Genomic DNA, 16,059 nt, shown 5'->3' on the forward strand with positions numbered 1-16,059 from the left:
ACACACAGATACTACAGTCTGAACTGACCCCCAGACTACAGTCTGAACTGACCCCCAGACTACACACAGATACTACAGTCTGAACTGACCCCCAGACTACACACAGATACTACAGTCTGAACTGACCCCCAGACTACACGCAGATACTACAGTCTGAACTGACCCCCAGACTACACGCAGATACTAGTCTGAACTGACCCCCAGACTACACACAGATACTACAGTCAGAACTGACCCCCAGACTACACGCAGATACTAGTCAGAACTGACCCCCAGACTACACACAGATACTACAGTCTGAACTGACCCCCAGACTACACACAGATACTACAGTCTGAACTGACCCCCAGACTACACACAGATACTACAGTCTGAACTGACCCCCAGACTACACGCAGATACTACAGTCTGAACTGACCCCCAGACTACAGTCAGAACTGACCCCCAGACTACACACAGATACTAGAGTCTGAACTGACCCCCAGACTACACGCAGATACTACAGTCAGAACTGACCCCCAGACTACACAGATACTACAGTCAGAACTGACCCCCAGACTACACGCAGATACTACAGTCAGAACTGACCCCCAGACTACACACAGATACTACAGTCTGAACTGACCCCCAGACTACACACAGATACTACAGTCAGAACTGACCCCCAGACTACAGATACTACAGTCAGAACTGACCCCCAGACTACACGCAGATACTACAGTCAGAACTGACCCCCAGACTACACGCAGATACTACAGTCTGAACTGACCCCCAGACTACACGCAGATACTACAGTCTGAACTGACCCCCAGACTACACACAGATACTACAGTCTGAACTGACCCCCAGACTACACACAGATACTACAGTCTGAACTGACCACCAGACTACTAGTCAGAACTGACCCCCAGACTACACACAGATACTACAGTCTGAACTGACCCCCAGACTACAGACAGAACTGACCCCCAGACTACACACAGATACTACAGTCTGAACTGACCACCAGACTACTAGTCAGAACTGACCCCCAGACTACACACAGATACTACAGTCAGAACTGACCCCCAGACTACAGATACTACAGTCAGAACTGACCCCCAGACTACACGCAGATACTAGTCAGAACTGACCCCAGACTACACACAGATACTACAGTCAGAACTGACCCCCAGACTACACACAGATACTACAGTCTGAACTGACCCCCAGACTACACACAGATACTACAGTCTGAACTGACCACCAGACTACTAGTCAGAACTGACCCCCAGACTACACATAGATACTACAGTCTGAACTGACCCCCAGACTACACACAGATACTACAGTCTGAACTGACCCCCAGACTACTAGTCAGAACTGTCCCCCAGACTACACACAGATACTACAGTCTGAACTGACCCCCAGACTACAGTCTGAACTGACCCCCAGACTACAGTCTGAACTGACCCCCAGACTACAGTCTGAACTGACCCCCAGACTGACCCCCAGACTACAGTCTGAACTGACCCCCAGACTACAGTCTGAACTGACCCCCAGACTAGTCTGAACTGACCCCCAGACTAGTCTGAACTGACCCCCAGACTACAGTCTGAACTGACCCCCAGACTACAGTCTGAACTGACCCCCAGACTACAGTCTGAACTGACCCCCAGACTACAGTCTGAACTGACCCCCAGACTACAGTCTGAACTGACCCCCAGACTACAGTCTGAACTGACCCCCAGACTACAGTCTGAACTGACCCCCGACTACAGTCTGAACTGACCCCCGACTACAGTCTGAACTGACCCCCTACAGTCTGACTGACCCCACTACAGTCTGAACTGACCCCAGACTACACACAGATACTACAGTCTGAACTGACCCCCAGACTACACACAGATACTACAGTCAGAACTGACCCCAGACTACACACAGATACTACAGTCAGAACTGACCCCAGACTACACACAGATACTACAGTCAGAACTGACCCCCAGACTACACACAGATACTACAGTCAGAACTGACCCCCAGACTACACGCAGATACAACAATCTGAACTGACCCCCAGACTACACGCAGATACTACAGTCAGAACTGACCCCCAGACTACACGCAGATACTACAGTCAGAACTGACCCCCAGACTACACGCAGATACTACAGTCAGAACTGACCCCCAGACTACACACAGATACTACAGTCAGAACTGACCCCCAGACTACACACAGATACTACAGTCAGAACTGACCCCCAGACTACACACAGATACTACAGTCAGAACTGACCCCCAGACTACACACAGATACTACAGTCAGAACTGACCCCCAGACTACACGCAGATACAACAATCTGAACTGACCCCCAGACTACACGCAGATACTACAGTCAGAACTGACCCCCAGACTACAGTCTGAACTGACCCCCAGACTACAGTCTGAACTGACCCCCAGACTACACGCAGATACTACAGTCTGAACTGACCCCCAGACTACGCACAGATACTACAGTCAGAACTGACCCCCAGACTACACACAGATACAACAATCTGAACTGACCCCCAGACTACACGCAGATACTAGAGTCTGAACTGACCCCCAGACTACACGCAGATACTACAGTCAGAACTGACCCCCAGACTACACAGATACTACAGTCAGAACTGACCCCCAGACTACACGCAGATACTACAGTCAGAACTGACCCCCAGACTACACACAGATACTACAGTCAGAACTGACCCCCAGACTACAGATACTACAGTCAGAACTGACCCCCAGACTACACGCAGATACTACAGTCAGAACTGACCCCCAGACTACACGCAGATACTACAGTCTGAACTGACCCCCAGACTACACGCAGATACTACAGTCTGAACTGACCCCCAGACTACACACAGATACTACAGTCAGAACTGACCCCCAGACTACAGATACTACAGTCAGAACTGACCCCCAGACTACACACATATACTACAGTCTGAACTGACCACCAGACTACTAGTCAGAACTGACCCCCAGACTACACACAGATACTACAGTCAGAACTGACCCCCAGACTACAGATACTACAGTCAGAACTGACCCCCAGACTACACGCAGATACTAGTCAGAACTGACCCCAGACTACACACAGATACTACAGTCAGAACTGACCCCCAGACTACACACAGATACTACAGTCTGAACTGACCCCCAGACTACACACAGATACTACAGTCTGAACTGACCCCAGACTACACACAGATAGTCAGAACTGACCCCAGACTACTAGTCAGAACTGACCCCCAGACTACACACAGATACTACAGTCTGAACTGACCCCCAGACTACACACAGATACTACAGTCTGAACTGACCCCCAGACTACTAGTCAGAACTGACCCCCAGACTACACACAGATACTACAGTCTGAACTGACCCCCAGACTACAGTCTGAACTGACCCCCAGACTACAGTCTGAACTGACCCCCAGACTACAGTCTGAACTGATCCCCAGACTAGTCTGAACTGACCCCCAGACTACAGTCTGAACTGACCCCCAGACTACAGTCTGAACTGACCCCCAGACTACAGTCTGAACTGACCCCCAGACTACAGTCTGAACTGACCCCCGACTACAGTCTGAACTGACCCCCGACTACAGTCTGAACTGACCCCCAGACTACACACAGATACTACAGTCTGAACTGACCCCCAGACTACACACAGATACTACAGTCAGAACTGACCCCCAGACTACACACAGATACTACAGTCAGAACTGACCCCCAGACTACACACAGATACTACAGTCAATACTGACCCCCAGACTACACACAGATACTACAGTCAGAACTGACCCCCAGACTACACGCAGATACAACAATCTGAACTGACCCCCAGACTACACGCAGATACTACAGTCAGAACTGACCCCCAGACTACACGCAGATACTACAGTCAGAACTGACCCCCAGACTACACACAGATACTACAGTCAGAACTGACCCCCAGACTACACACAGATACTACAGTCAGAACTGACCCCCAGACTACACGCAGATACAACAATCTGAACTGACCCCCAGACTACACGCAGATACTACAGTCAGAACTGACCCCCAGACTACAGTCTGAACTGACCCCCAGACTACAGTCTGAACTGACCCCCAGACTATACACAGATACTACAGTCAGAACTGACCCCCAGACTACACGCAGATACAACAATCTGAACTGACCCCCAGACTACACACAGATACTACAGTCTGAACTGACCCCCAGACTACAGTCTGAACTGACCCCCAGACTACACACAGATACTACAGTCAGAACTGACCCCCAGACTACACGCAGATACAACAATCTGAACTGACCCCCAGACTACACACAGATACTACAGTCAGAACTGACCCCCAGACTACACACAGATACAACAATCTGAACTGACCCCAGACTACACACAGATACTACAGTCAGAACTGACCCCAGACTACACACAGATACTACAGTCAGAACTGACCCCAGACTACACACAGATACTACAGTCTGAACTGACTCCCAGACTACAGTCTGAACTGACCCCCAGACTACAGTCTGAACTGACCCCCAGACTACACACAGATACTACAGTCAGAACTGACCCCCAGACTACACGCAGATACAACAATCTGAACTGACCCCCAGACTACACACAGATACTACAGTCAGAACTGACCCCCAGACTACACACAGATACAACAATCTGAACTGACCCCCATACTACACACAGATACTACAGTCAGAACTGACCCCCAGACTACACACAGATACTACAGTCAGAACTGACCCCCAGACTACACACAGATACTACAGTCTGAACTGACTCCCAGACTACAGTCTGAACTGACCCCCAGACTACAGTCTGAACTGACCCCCAGACTACACACAGATACAACAATCTGAACTGACCCCCAGACTACACACAGATACAACAATCTGAACTGACCCCCAGACTACACACAGATACTACAGTTTGAACTGACCCCCAGACTACACGCAGATACTACAGTCTGAACTGACCCCCAGACTACAGTCTGAACTGACCCCCAGACTACAGTCTGAACTGACCCCCAGACTACAGTCTGAACTGACCCCCAGACTACAGTCTGAACTGACCCCCAGACTACAGTCTGAACTGACCCCCAGACTACAGTCTGAACTGACCCCCAGACTACAGTCTGAACTGACTCCCAGACTACACGCAGATACTACAGTCAGAACTGACCCCCAGACTACACACAGATACTACAGTCAGAACTGACCCCCAGACTACACACAGATACTACAGTCAGAACTGACCCCCAGACTACACGCAGATACAACAATCTGAACTGACCCCCAGACTACACGCAGATACTACAGTCAGAACTGACCCCCAGACTACAGTCTGAACTGACCCCCAGACTATACACAGATACTACAGTCAGAACTGACCCCCAGACTACACGCAGATACAACAATCTGAACTGACCCCCAGACTACACACAGATACTACAGTCTGAACTGACTCCCAGACTACAGTCTGAACTGACCCCCAGACTACAGTCTGAACTGACCCCCAGACTAGACACAGATACTACAGTCAGAACTGACCCCCAGACTACACGCAGATACAACAATCTGAACTGACCCCCAGACTACACACAGATACTACAGTCAGAACTGACCCCCAGACTACACACAGATACAACAATCTGAACTGACCCCCAGACTACACACAGATACTACAGTCAGAACTGACCCCCAGACTACACACAGATACTACAGTCAGAACTGACCCCCAGACTACACACAGATACTACAGTCTGAACTGACTCCCAGACTACAGTCTGAACTGACCCCCAGACTACAGTCTGAACTGACCCCCAGACTACACACAGATACTACAGTCAGAACTGACCCCCAGACTACACGCAGATACAACAATCTGAACTGACCCCCAGACTACACGCAGATACTACAGTCAGAACTGACCCCCAGACTACAGTCTGAACTGACCCCCAGACTACAGTCTGAACTGACCCCCAGACTATACACAGATACTACAGTCAGAACTGACCCCCAGACTACACGCAGATACAACAATCTGAACTGACCCCCAGACTACACACAGATACTACAGTCTGAACTGACTCCCAGACTACAGTCTGAACTGACCCCCAGACTACAGTCTGAACTGACCCCCAGACTACACACAGATACTACAGTCAGAACTGACCCCCAGACTACACGCAGATACAACAATCTGAACTGACCCCCAGACTACACACAGATACTACAGTCAGAACTGACCCCCAGACTACACACAGATACAACAATCTGAACTGACCCCCAGACTACACACAGATACTACAGTCAGAACTGACCCCCAGACTACACACAGATACTACAGTCAGAACTGACCCCCAGACTACACACAGATACTACAGTCTGAACTGACTCCCAGACTACAGTCTGAACTGACCCCCAGACTACAGTCTGAACTGACCCCCAGACTACACGCAGATACTACAGTCAGAACTGACCCCCAGACTACACGCAGATACAACAATCTGAACTGACCCCCAGACTACACACAGATACTACAGTCAGAACTGACCCCCAGACTACACACAGATACAACAATCTGAACTGACCCCCAGACTACACACAGATACTACAGTCAGAACTGACCCCCAGACTACACACAGATACTACAGTCAGAACTGACCCCCAGACTACACACAGATACTACAGTCTGAACTGACTCCCAGACTACAGTCTGAACTGACCCCCAGACTACAGTCTGAACTGACCCCCAGACTACACACAGATACTACAGTCAGAACTGACCCCCAGACTACACACAGATACTACAGTCAGAACTGACCCCCAGACTACACACAGATACTACAGTCAGAACTGACCCCCAGACTACACACAGATACAACAATCTGAACTGACCCCCAGACTACACACAGATACTACAGTCAGAACTGACCCCCAGACTACACACAGATACTACAGTCAGAACTGACCCCCAGACTACACACAGATACAACAATCTGAACTGACCCCCAGACTACACACAGATACTACAGTCAGAACTGACTCCCAGACTACAGTCTGAACTGACCCCCAGACTACAGTCTGAACTGACCCCCAGACTACACACAGATACAACAATCTGAACTGACCCCCAGACTACACACAGATACTACAGTCAGAACTGACCCCCAGACTACACACAGATACTACAGTCAGAACTGACCCCCAGACTACACACAGATACTACAGTCAGAACTGACCCCCAGACTACACACAGATACTACAGTCAGAACTGACCCCCAGACTACACAGATACTACAGTCAGAACTGACCCCCAGACTACACACAGATACTACAGTCAGAACTGACCCCCAGACTACACACAGATACTACAGTCTGAACTGACCCCCAGACTACACACAGATACTACAGTCTGAACTGACCCCCAGACTACACGCAGATACAACAATCTGAACTGACCCCCAGACTACACGCAGATACTACAGTCAGAACTGACCCCCAGACTACAGTCTGAACTGACCCCCAGACTACAGTCTGAACTGACCCCCAGACTATACACAGATACTACAGTCAGAACTGACCCCCAGACTACACGCAGATACAACAATCTGAACTGACCCCCAGACTACACACAGATACTACAGTCTGAACTGACTCCCAGACTACAGTCTGAACTGACCCCCAGACTACAGTCTGAACTGACCCCCAGACTACACACAGATACTACAGTCAGAACTGACCCCCAGACTACAAGCAGATACAACAATCTGAACTGACCCCCAGACTACACACAGATACTACAGTCAGAACTGACCCCCAGACTACACACAGATACAACAATCTGAACTGACCCCCAGACTACACACAGATACTACAGTCAGAACTGACCCCCAGACTACACACAGATACTACAGTCAGAACTGACCCCCAGACTACACACAGATACTACAGTCTGAACTGACTCCCAGACTACAGTCTGAACTGACCCCCAGACTACAGTCTGAACTGACCCCCAGACTACACACAGATACTACAGTCAGAACTGACCCCCAGACTACACGCAGATACAACAATCTGAACTGACCCCCAGACTACACACAGATACTACAGTCAGAACTGACCCCAGACTACACACAGATACAACAATCTGAACTGACCCCCAGACTACACACAGATACTACAGTCAGAACTGACCCCCAGACTACACACAGATACTACAGTCAGAACTGACCCCCAGACTACACACAGATACTACAGTCTGAACTGACTCCCAGACTACAGTCTGAACTGACCCCCAGACTACAGTCTGAACTGACCCCCAGACTACACACAGATACAACAATCTGAACTGACCCCCAGACTACACACAGATACAACAATCTGAACTGACCCCCAGACTACACACAGATACTACAGTCAGAACTGACCCCCAGACTACACACAGATACTACAGTCAGAACTGACCCCCAGACTACACACAGATACTACAGTCAGAACTGACCCCCAGACTACACACAGATACTACAGTCAGAACTGACCCCCAGACTACACACAGATACTACAGTCAGAACTGACCCCCAGACTACACACAGATACTACAGTCAGAACTGACCCCCAGACTACACACAGATACAACAATCTGAACTGACCCCCAGACTACACACAGATACTACAGTCAGAACTGACCCCCAGACTACACACAGATACTACAGTCAGAACTGACCCCCAGATTACACACAGATACAACAATCTGAACTGACCCCCAGACTACACACAGATACTACAGTCAGAACTGACCCCCAGACTACACACAGATACAACAATCTGAACTGACCCCCAGACTACACACAGATACTACAGTCAGAACTGACCCCAGACTACACACAGATACAACAATCTGAACTGACCCCCAGACTACACACAGATACTACAGTCAGAACTGACCCCCAGACTACACACAGATACTACAGTCAGAACTGACCCCCAGACTACACACAGATACTACAGTCTGAACTGACTCCCAGACTACAGTCTGAACTGACCCCCAGACTACAGTCTGAACTGACCCCCAGACTACACACAGATACTACAGTCAGAACTGACCCCCAGACTACACACAGATACTACAGTCAGAACTGACCCCCAGACTACACACAGATACTACAGTCAGAACTGACCCCCAGACTACACACAGATACTACAGTCAGAACTGACCCCCAGACTACACACAGATACTACAGTCTGAACTGACCCCCAGACTACACACAGATACTACAGTCTGAACTGACCCCCAGACTACACACAGATACTACAGTCTGAACTGACCCCCAGACTACACGCAGATACAACAATCTGAACTGACCCCCAGACTACACGCAGATACAACAATCTGAACTGACCCCCAGACTACACGCAGATACAACAATCTGAACTGACCCCCAGACTACACGCAGATACAACAATCTGAACTGACCCCCAGACTACACACAGATACTACAGTCTGAACTGACCCCCAGACTACAGTCTGAACTGACCCCCAGACTACAGTCAGAACTGACCCCCAGACTACACACAGATACTACAGTCAGAACTGACCCCCAGACTACACACAGATACTACAGTCTGAACTGACCCCCAGACTACACACAGATACTACAGTCTGAACTGACCCCCAGACTACACGCAGATACAACAATCTGAACTGACCCCCAGACTACACGCAGATACAACAATCTGAACTGACCCCCAGACTACACGCAGATACAACAATCTGAACTGACCCCCAGACTACACGCAGATACAACAATCTGAACTGACCCCCAGACTACACACAGATACTACAGTCTGAACTGACCCCCAGACTACTACAGGAGGCGTGGAGAGGACACACACTGGAGAAAAACAATTAAAGCATATACTTTTTTTCTTCTTTTTTTTTTACATGTAAATCAGTATGGAGTCTTGGTCAGTATCATGTATGTATGTCAGACTTGGTCATGTCAGTATTCATGTTGTGACGGTGCAAGGAGACTTACGTCTGGACTTCCGGCACATTTTGTACAGGCAACAGCAGGGACACACACAGCAACAGATTAAACTGATGGTGAAGATGACAGCGGTCACTACGAACGACGAGATGGTCAAAGTGCTCATATTGCCACTGGAACAGAGAGAGAGACATAACATCAGGCAGTGAAAAATACAGAGCATTCGGGAAGTATTCAAACCCCTTACCCTTTTCCACATTTTGTTACGTTACAGCCTTATTCTAAAATCTATTTACATTTTTTTTTAAAGCCTCAATCTACACACAATACCCCATAATGACAAAACAAAAACAGGTTTTTGGAAAATGTTAACCTATTATTTACATAAGTATTTTCAGACCTTTTACTATGAGACTCGAAATTGAGCTCAGGTGCATCCTGTTTCCATTGATCATTGATTGTTCTAGAACTTGATTGGAGTCCACCTGTAGTAAATTCAATTGATTGGATATGTTTGGAAAGGCAACACACCTGGCTATATAAAGGTCCCACAGTTGACAGTGCATGTCAGAGAAAAAAAACAAAGCCATGAGGTCGAAGGAATTGTCCGAAAGAGCCCTGAGACACAGATCTGGGGGAAGGGTACCAAAACATTTCTGCAGCATTGAAGGTCCCCAAGAACACAGTGGTCTCCATCATTCTTAAATGGAAGAAGTTCGGTACCACCAAGACTCTTCCCAGAGCTGACTTCCTGGTAAAACTGAGCAATCGGGGAAGAAGGGCCTTGGGAAGTGAAAAATGGCACTGACAGAGGGCTGCCTCGCTTCTAGCCCTGAGGAAAATGTTATAGTATTTATTTTAATTTTATATGAATTATTTCTTACATCGTTAGCCCAGATGATCTTAAGGGTTAATACATACAGCCGGGTAGAAGTATTGGATATCAGAGAGGCGGTACCAGCACTATGACCAGGAATACGGCTTTCCCGAAGCGGATCCGTTGTCACCCAGGGCATTTGAACTGATTCCAGAGACCAAAAACAACGCCGCCGGAGAAAAGGGAGTCGGGGCTCCTAGTCAGAGGCACGCACACCACCGACCTCTTCAGAGTATATTTCGTCGCTAATGTCCAGTCCCTAGATAACAAAGTTGATGAGATCAGCGCAAGGGTTGCTTTCCAGAGAGACATCAGGAATTGTAAAATATTTTGTTTCAAGGAAACATGGCTCAATCGGGATGCTCTGTCGGAGTCGGTACAGCCACCTGGATTCTCAGTACATCTCACCGACAGGAATAAACATCTCTCTGGTAAGATGAAGGATAGGGGTGTATGTTTCATTATGAACGACTCATGGTGTAATTGTAACAACATACAGAGACTCAAGTCCTTTTGTTCACCTGACCTAGAATTCCTCACAATCTCCCAAGATAATTCTCTTTGGTTATTGTCACAGCCGTGTACATCCCCCATAAAGACAATACCACGAGACGACGGCCCTCAAGGAACTTCATGCAAACCATATATCCTGAGGCTGCATTTATTGCAGCTGGGGATTTTAAGAAAGCAAATATATGGAAAAGGAAATTCGATCAGCATATTGACTGTAGCACTTGCGCTGCATAAAACACTCTGCTACTCCAACATCCGAAATGCATACAAGGTCCTCCACCGCCCTCATTTCGGTAAATCTGACCACGACTCCATTTTGCTCCTCCCTTCCTATAGGCAGAAACTCAAACAGGAAGCACCCATTCTAAGGACTATTCAACGCTGGTCTGACCAATCGGAATCCACGCATCAAGATGGTTTTGATCATGCAGACTGGGATTTGTTCCGGGTACCTTCTGAGAATAATATTGACGTGTACACAGAGACGATTACTGATTTCATCAATAAGTGTATAGGATAAGTGGTACCAACTGTGACTATTAAAACCTACCCTAACCAGAAACCGTGGATAGATGGCATTCGCGCAAAACTGAAAGCACTGCATTTAACCATGGCAAGGAGACAAGGAATATGGCAGAATACAAACAGAGTAGCCATTCACTCCGCAAGGCAATCAAACAGGCAAAATGTCAGTATTGACACAAAGTCGCAATTCAACGGCTCAGACACGAGACGTATGTGGTAGGGTTTACAGTCATTTGCGGACTACAAAAGGAAAACCAGCCACGTCGTGGACACCAACGTCTTGCTGTCATACAAGCTAAACACCTTCTTCGCCCGCTTTGAGGATAACACAGTGCCACCGATGCGGCCAGCAACCAAGGACTGCGGGATCTCCTTCTCCATAGCCAACGTGAGTAAGATATTTAAAACAAACATGTTAATCCTCACAAGGCTGCCGGCCCAGACGATATCCCTAGCCGCGTCCTCAGAGCATGCGCAGACCAGCTGGCTGGTGTGTTTAAGGACATATTCCATCTCTCTCTATCCCAGTCTGCTGTCCCCACATGCTTCTAGATGGCCACAATTGTTCCTGTACACAAGAAAGCAAAAGGTAACTGAACTAAATGACTAATCGCCCCATAGCACTCACTCCTGTCATCATGAGGATCAAGATGAAGATGGCCAACCTAAGCTATTTTGTTTGTTTTTTTACATCGTCCGTAACTTGTTTTGTACATAATGTTGCTGATACCATCTCTTATGACCGAAAAGAGCTTCTGGACATCAGAACTGCGATTACTCACCTCCAATTAGACTAAGAGTTTTCTTCAATGAGTCGGACGGGAGGGAGATACTACAGACACCTGACCAGGCCCAGATATCAGAGACTCGGACGGGAGGGAGATACTACAGACACCTGACCAGGCCCCAGATATCAGAGACTCGGACGGGAGGGAGATACTACAGACACCTGACCAGGCCCCAGATATCAGAGACTCGGACGGGAGGGAGATACTACAGACACCTGACCAGGCCCAGATATCAGAGACTCGGACGGGAGGGAGATACTACAGACACCTGACCAGGCCCAGATATCAGAGACTCGGACGGTAGGGAGATACTACAGACACCTGACCAGGCCCAGATATCAGAGACTCGGACGGTAGGGAGATACTACAGACACCTGACCAGGCCCAGATATCAGAGACTCGGACGGTAGGGAAATACTACAGACACCTGACCAGGCCCAGATATCAGAGACTCGGACGGTAGGGAAATACTACAGACACCTGACCAGGCCCAGATATCAGAGAAGGACACAGAGATTTTGCAGAATAAGATCAGTGTGCCTTCTGAGGACGAATCAGCCTTTGCCTTCCGTCATGCTAGCTAACGTTCAATCGCTGGAAAATAAATGTGCCGAAAGAAAGAACGTATATCCTACCAACGGGACATTAAAAACTAATATCCCAGCCCCGATCTAACATCTCAGGAGAGACCTGAAAATAGCTATGCAGCAACGCTCCCCATCCAACCCGGGGTGGCAGGGTAGCCTAGTGGTTAGAGCGTTGGACTAGTAACCGTAAGGTTGCAAGTTCGAATCCCCGAGCTGACAAGGTACAAATCTGTCGTTCTGCCCCTGAACAGGCAGTTAACCCACTGTTCCTAGGCAGTCATTGAAAATAAGAATTTGTTCTTAACTGACTTGCCTGGTTAAATAAAGGTAAAATTTAAAAAAAAAAACCTGACAGAGCTTGAGAGGATCAGCAGAAAAGAATGGGAAGACTCCTCAAGAAGACTTGAGGCTGTAATCACTGCCAAAGGTGCTTCAAAAAAAGTACTGACTGGGGGCCTCCCGGGTGGCGCAGTGGCTAAGGGCGCTGCACTGCAGCAGAGACCCTGGGTTCGCGCCCAGGCTCTGTCGTAACTGGCTGTGCAGCTTGGTTGGGTTGTGTATCGGAGGACGCATGACTTTCAACCTTCGTCTCTCCCGAGCCCGATGAGACAAGATAGCTACTAAAAACAATACCACGAAATTGGGGAGAAAAAGGGGTAAAATTCAACAAAAAAGTACTGACTTAAATGTGAAATTTCAGTTGATTATTTTTTTATACATTTGCAAACATTTAAAAAAAAATGTTTTTGCTTTATTATTATTTATTTATTATTAGGTTTGAGTCATTATTAGGTTTGAGTCATTATTAGGTTTGAGTCATTATTAGGTTTGAGTCATTATTAGGTTTGAGTCATTATTAGGTTTGAGTCATTATTAGGTTTGTAGATTGAGGAGAAAAACAGTCATATTTTAGCTTGCTATCTAGCAATTTAGGCTCTTCAACATGCTCAATAGCCACACTGTTCAATAATAGATCCAGATGAGGTTTAGGTGTTGAGCAAGTGATTATGATCCCAAAAATGATGATTTTAGTTTGAGATATTTAGCACCAGCCTATTTCTAGTTACCCATTCTGAATCTGACTTATCTATATTAATGGGTGCCAGTTACTTATTTTACTGTTGCAGCCAATGTGTATACTGTTGAGTCGTCAGCATTCATGAACACAGTTAGAGTGTAGAGGCGGCAGGCTAGCCTAGTGGTTAGAGGGGAGAGGCGGCAGGCTAGCCTAGTGGTTAGAGTGTAGAGGAGGCAGGCTAGCCTAGTGGTTAGAGGGGAGGCTAGCCTAGTGGTTAGAGGAGGCGGCAGGCTAGCCTAGTGGTTAGAGGGGAGAGGCGGCAGGCTAGCCTAGTGGTTAGAGGGGAGAGGCGGCAGGCTAGCCTAGTGGTTAGAGGGGAGAGGCGGCAGGCTAGCCTAGTGGTTAGAGGGGAGAGGCGGCAGGCTAGCCTAGTGGTTAGAGGGGAGAGGCGGCAGGCTAGCCTAGTGGTTAGAGGGGGAGAGGCTAGCCTAGTGGTTAGAGGAGGCAGGCTAGCCTAGTGGTTAGAGGGGAGAGGCGGCAGGCTAGCCTAGTGGTTAGAGGGGAGAGGCGGCAGGCTAGCCTAGTGGTTAGAGGGGAGAGGGTTAGAGGGAGGGCGGCAGGCTAGCCTAGTGGTTAGAGGGAGAGGCGGCAGGCTAGCCTAGTGGTTAGAGGGGAGAGGCGGCAGGCTAGCCTAGTGGTTAGAGGGGAGAGGCGGCAGGCTAGCCTAGTGGTTAGAGGGGAGGGAGGCAGGCTAGCCTAGTGGTTAGAGCGGCAGGCTAGCCTAGTGGTTAGAGGGGAGAGGCGGCAGGCTAGCCTAGTGGTTAGAGGGGAGAGGCGGCAGGCTGGCCTAGTGGTTAGAGGGGAGAGGCGGCAGGCTAGCCTAGTGGTTAGAGGGAGGCGGCAGGCTAGCCTAGTGGTTAGAGGGGAGAGGCGGCAGGCTAGCCTAGTGGTTAGAGGGGAGAGGCGGCAGGCTAGCCTAGTGGTTAGAGGGGAGAGGCGGCAGGCTAGCCTAGTGGTTAGAGGGGAGAGGCGGCAGGCTAGCCTAGTGGTTAGAGGGGAGAGCGGCAGGCTAGCCTAGTGGTTAGAGGGAGAGGCAGGCTAGCCTAGTGGTTAGAGGGGAGAGGCGGCAGGCTAGCCTAGTGGTTAGAGGGAGGCGGCAGGCTAGCCTAGTGGTTAGAGGGGAGAGGCGGCAGGCTAGCCTAGTGGTTAGAGGGGAGAGGCGGCAGGCTAGCCTAGTGGTTAGAGGGGAGAGGCGGCAGGCTAGCCTAGTGGTTAGAGGGCCCTAGTGGTTAGAGGCGGCAGGCTAGCCTAGTGGTTAGAGGGGAGAGGCGGCAGGCTAGCCTAGTGGTTAGAGGGGAGGGGCAGGCGGCCTAGGCTAGCCTAGTGGTTAGAGGGGAGAGGCGGCAGGCTAGCCTAGTGGTTAGAGGGGAGAGGCGGCAGGCTAGCCTAGTGGTTAGAGGGGAGAGGCGGCAGGCTAGCCTAGTGGTTAGAGGGGAGAGGCGGCAGGCTAGCCTAGTGGTTAGAGGGGAGAGGCAGGTAGCCTAGTGGTTAGAGGGGAGAGGCGGCAGGCTAGCCTAGTGGTTAGAGGGGAGAGGCGGCAGGCTAGCCTAGTGGTTAGAGGGGGCGGCAGAGCCTAGTGGTTAGGGAGAGCGGCAGGCTAGTGGTTAGAGGCGGCAGGCTAGCCTAGTGGTTAGAGTGGAGAGG

General features: G+C 49.2%; 1 protein-coding gene across 3 annotated transcripts in view; it reads right to left on the reverse strand.

The window, feature by feature from the left end:
- Positions 1–16,059, reverse strand: part of LOC135560267 (protein shisa-4-like) — a 44,590-nt gene that overhangs the window by 11,847 nt on the left and 16,684 nt on the right. For all 3 annotated transcript variants that reach the window (XR_010458866.1, XR_010458865.1, XM_065002113.1), the window contains exon 3: positions 10,096–10,220. Coding sequence is in view for 1 of the 3 variants with exons in the window: in XM_065002113.1 (XP_064858185.1) it covers positions 10,096–10,220 (125 nt within the window). In the remaining 2 variants the exon portion in view is untranslated. The remainder of the gene's footprint in view (positions 1–10,095; positions 10,221–16,059) is intronic.

Source organism: Oncorhynchus nerka, linkage group LG15, assembly GCF_034236695.1.
Source record: "Oncorhynchus nerka isolate Pitt River linkage group LG15, Oner_Uvic_2.0, whole genome shotgun sequence".
In the NCBI taxonomy this organism is placed as follows: domain Eukaryota; kingdom Metazoa; phylum Chordata; class Actinopteri; order Salmoniformes; family Salmonidae; genus Oncorhynchus; species Oncorhynchus nerka.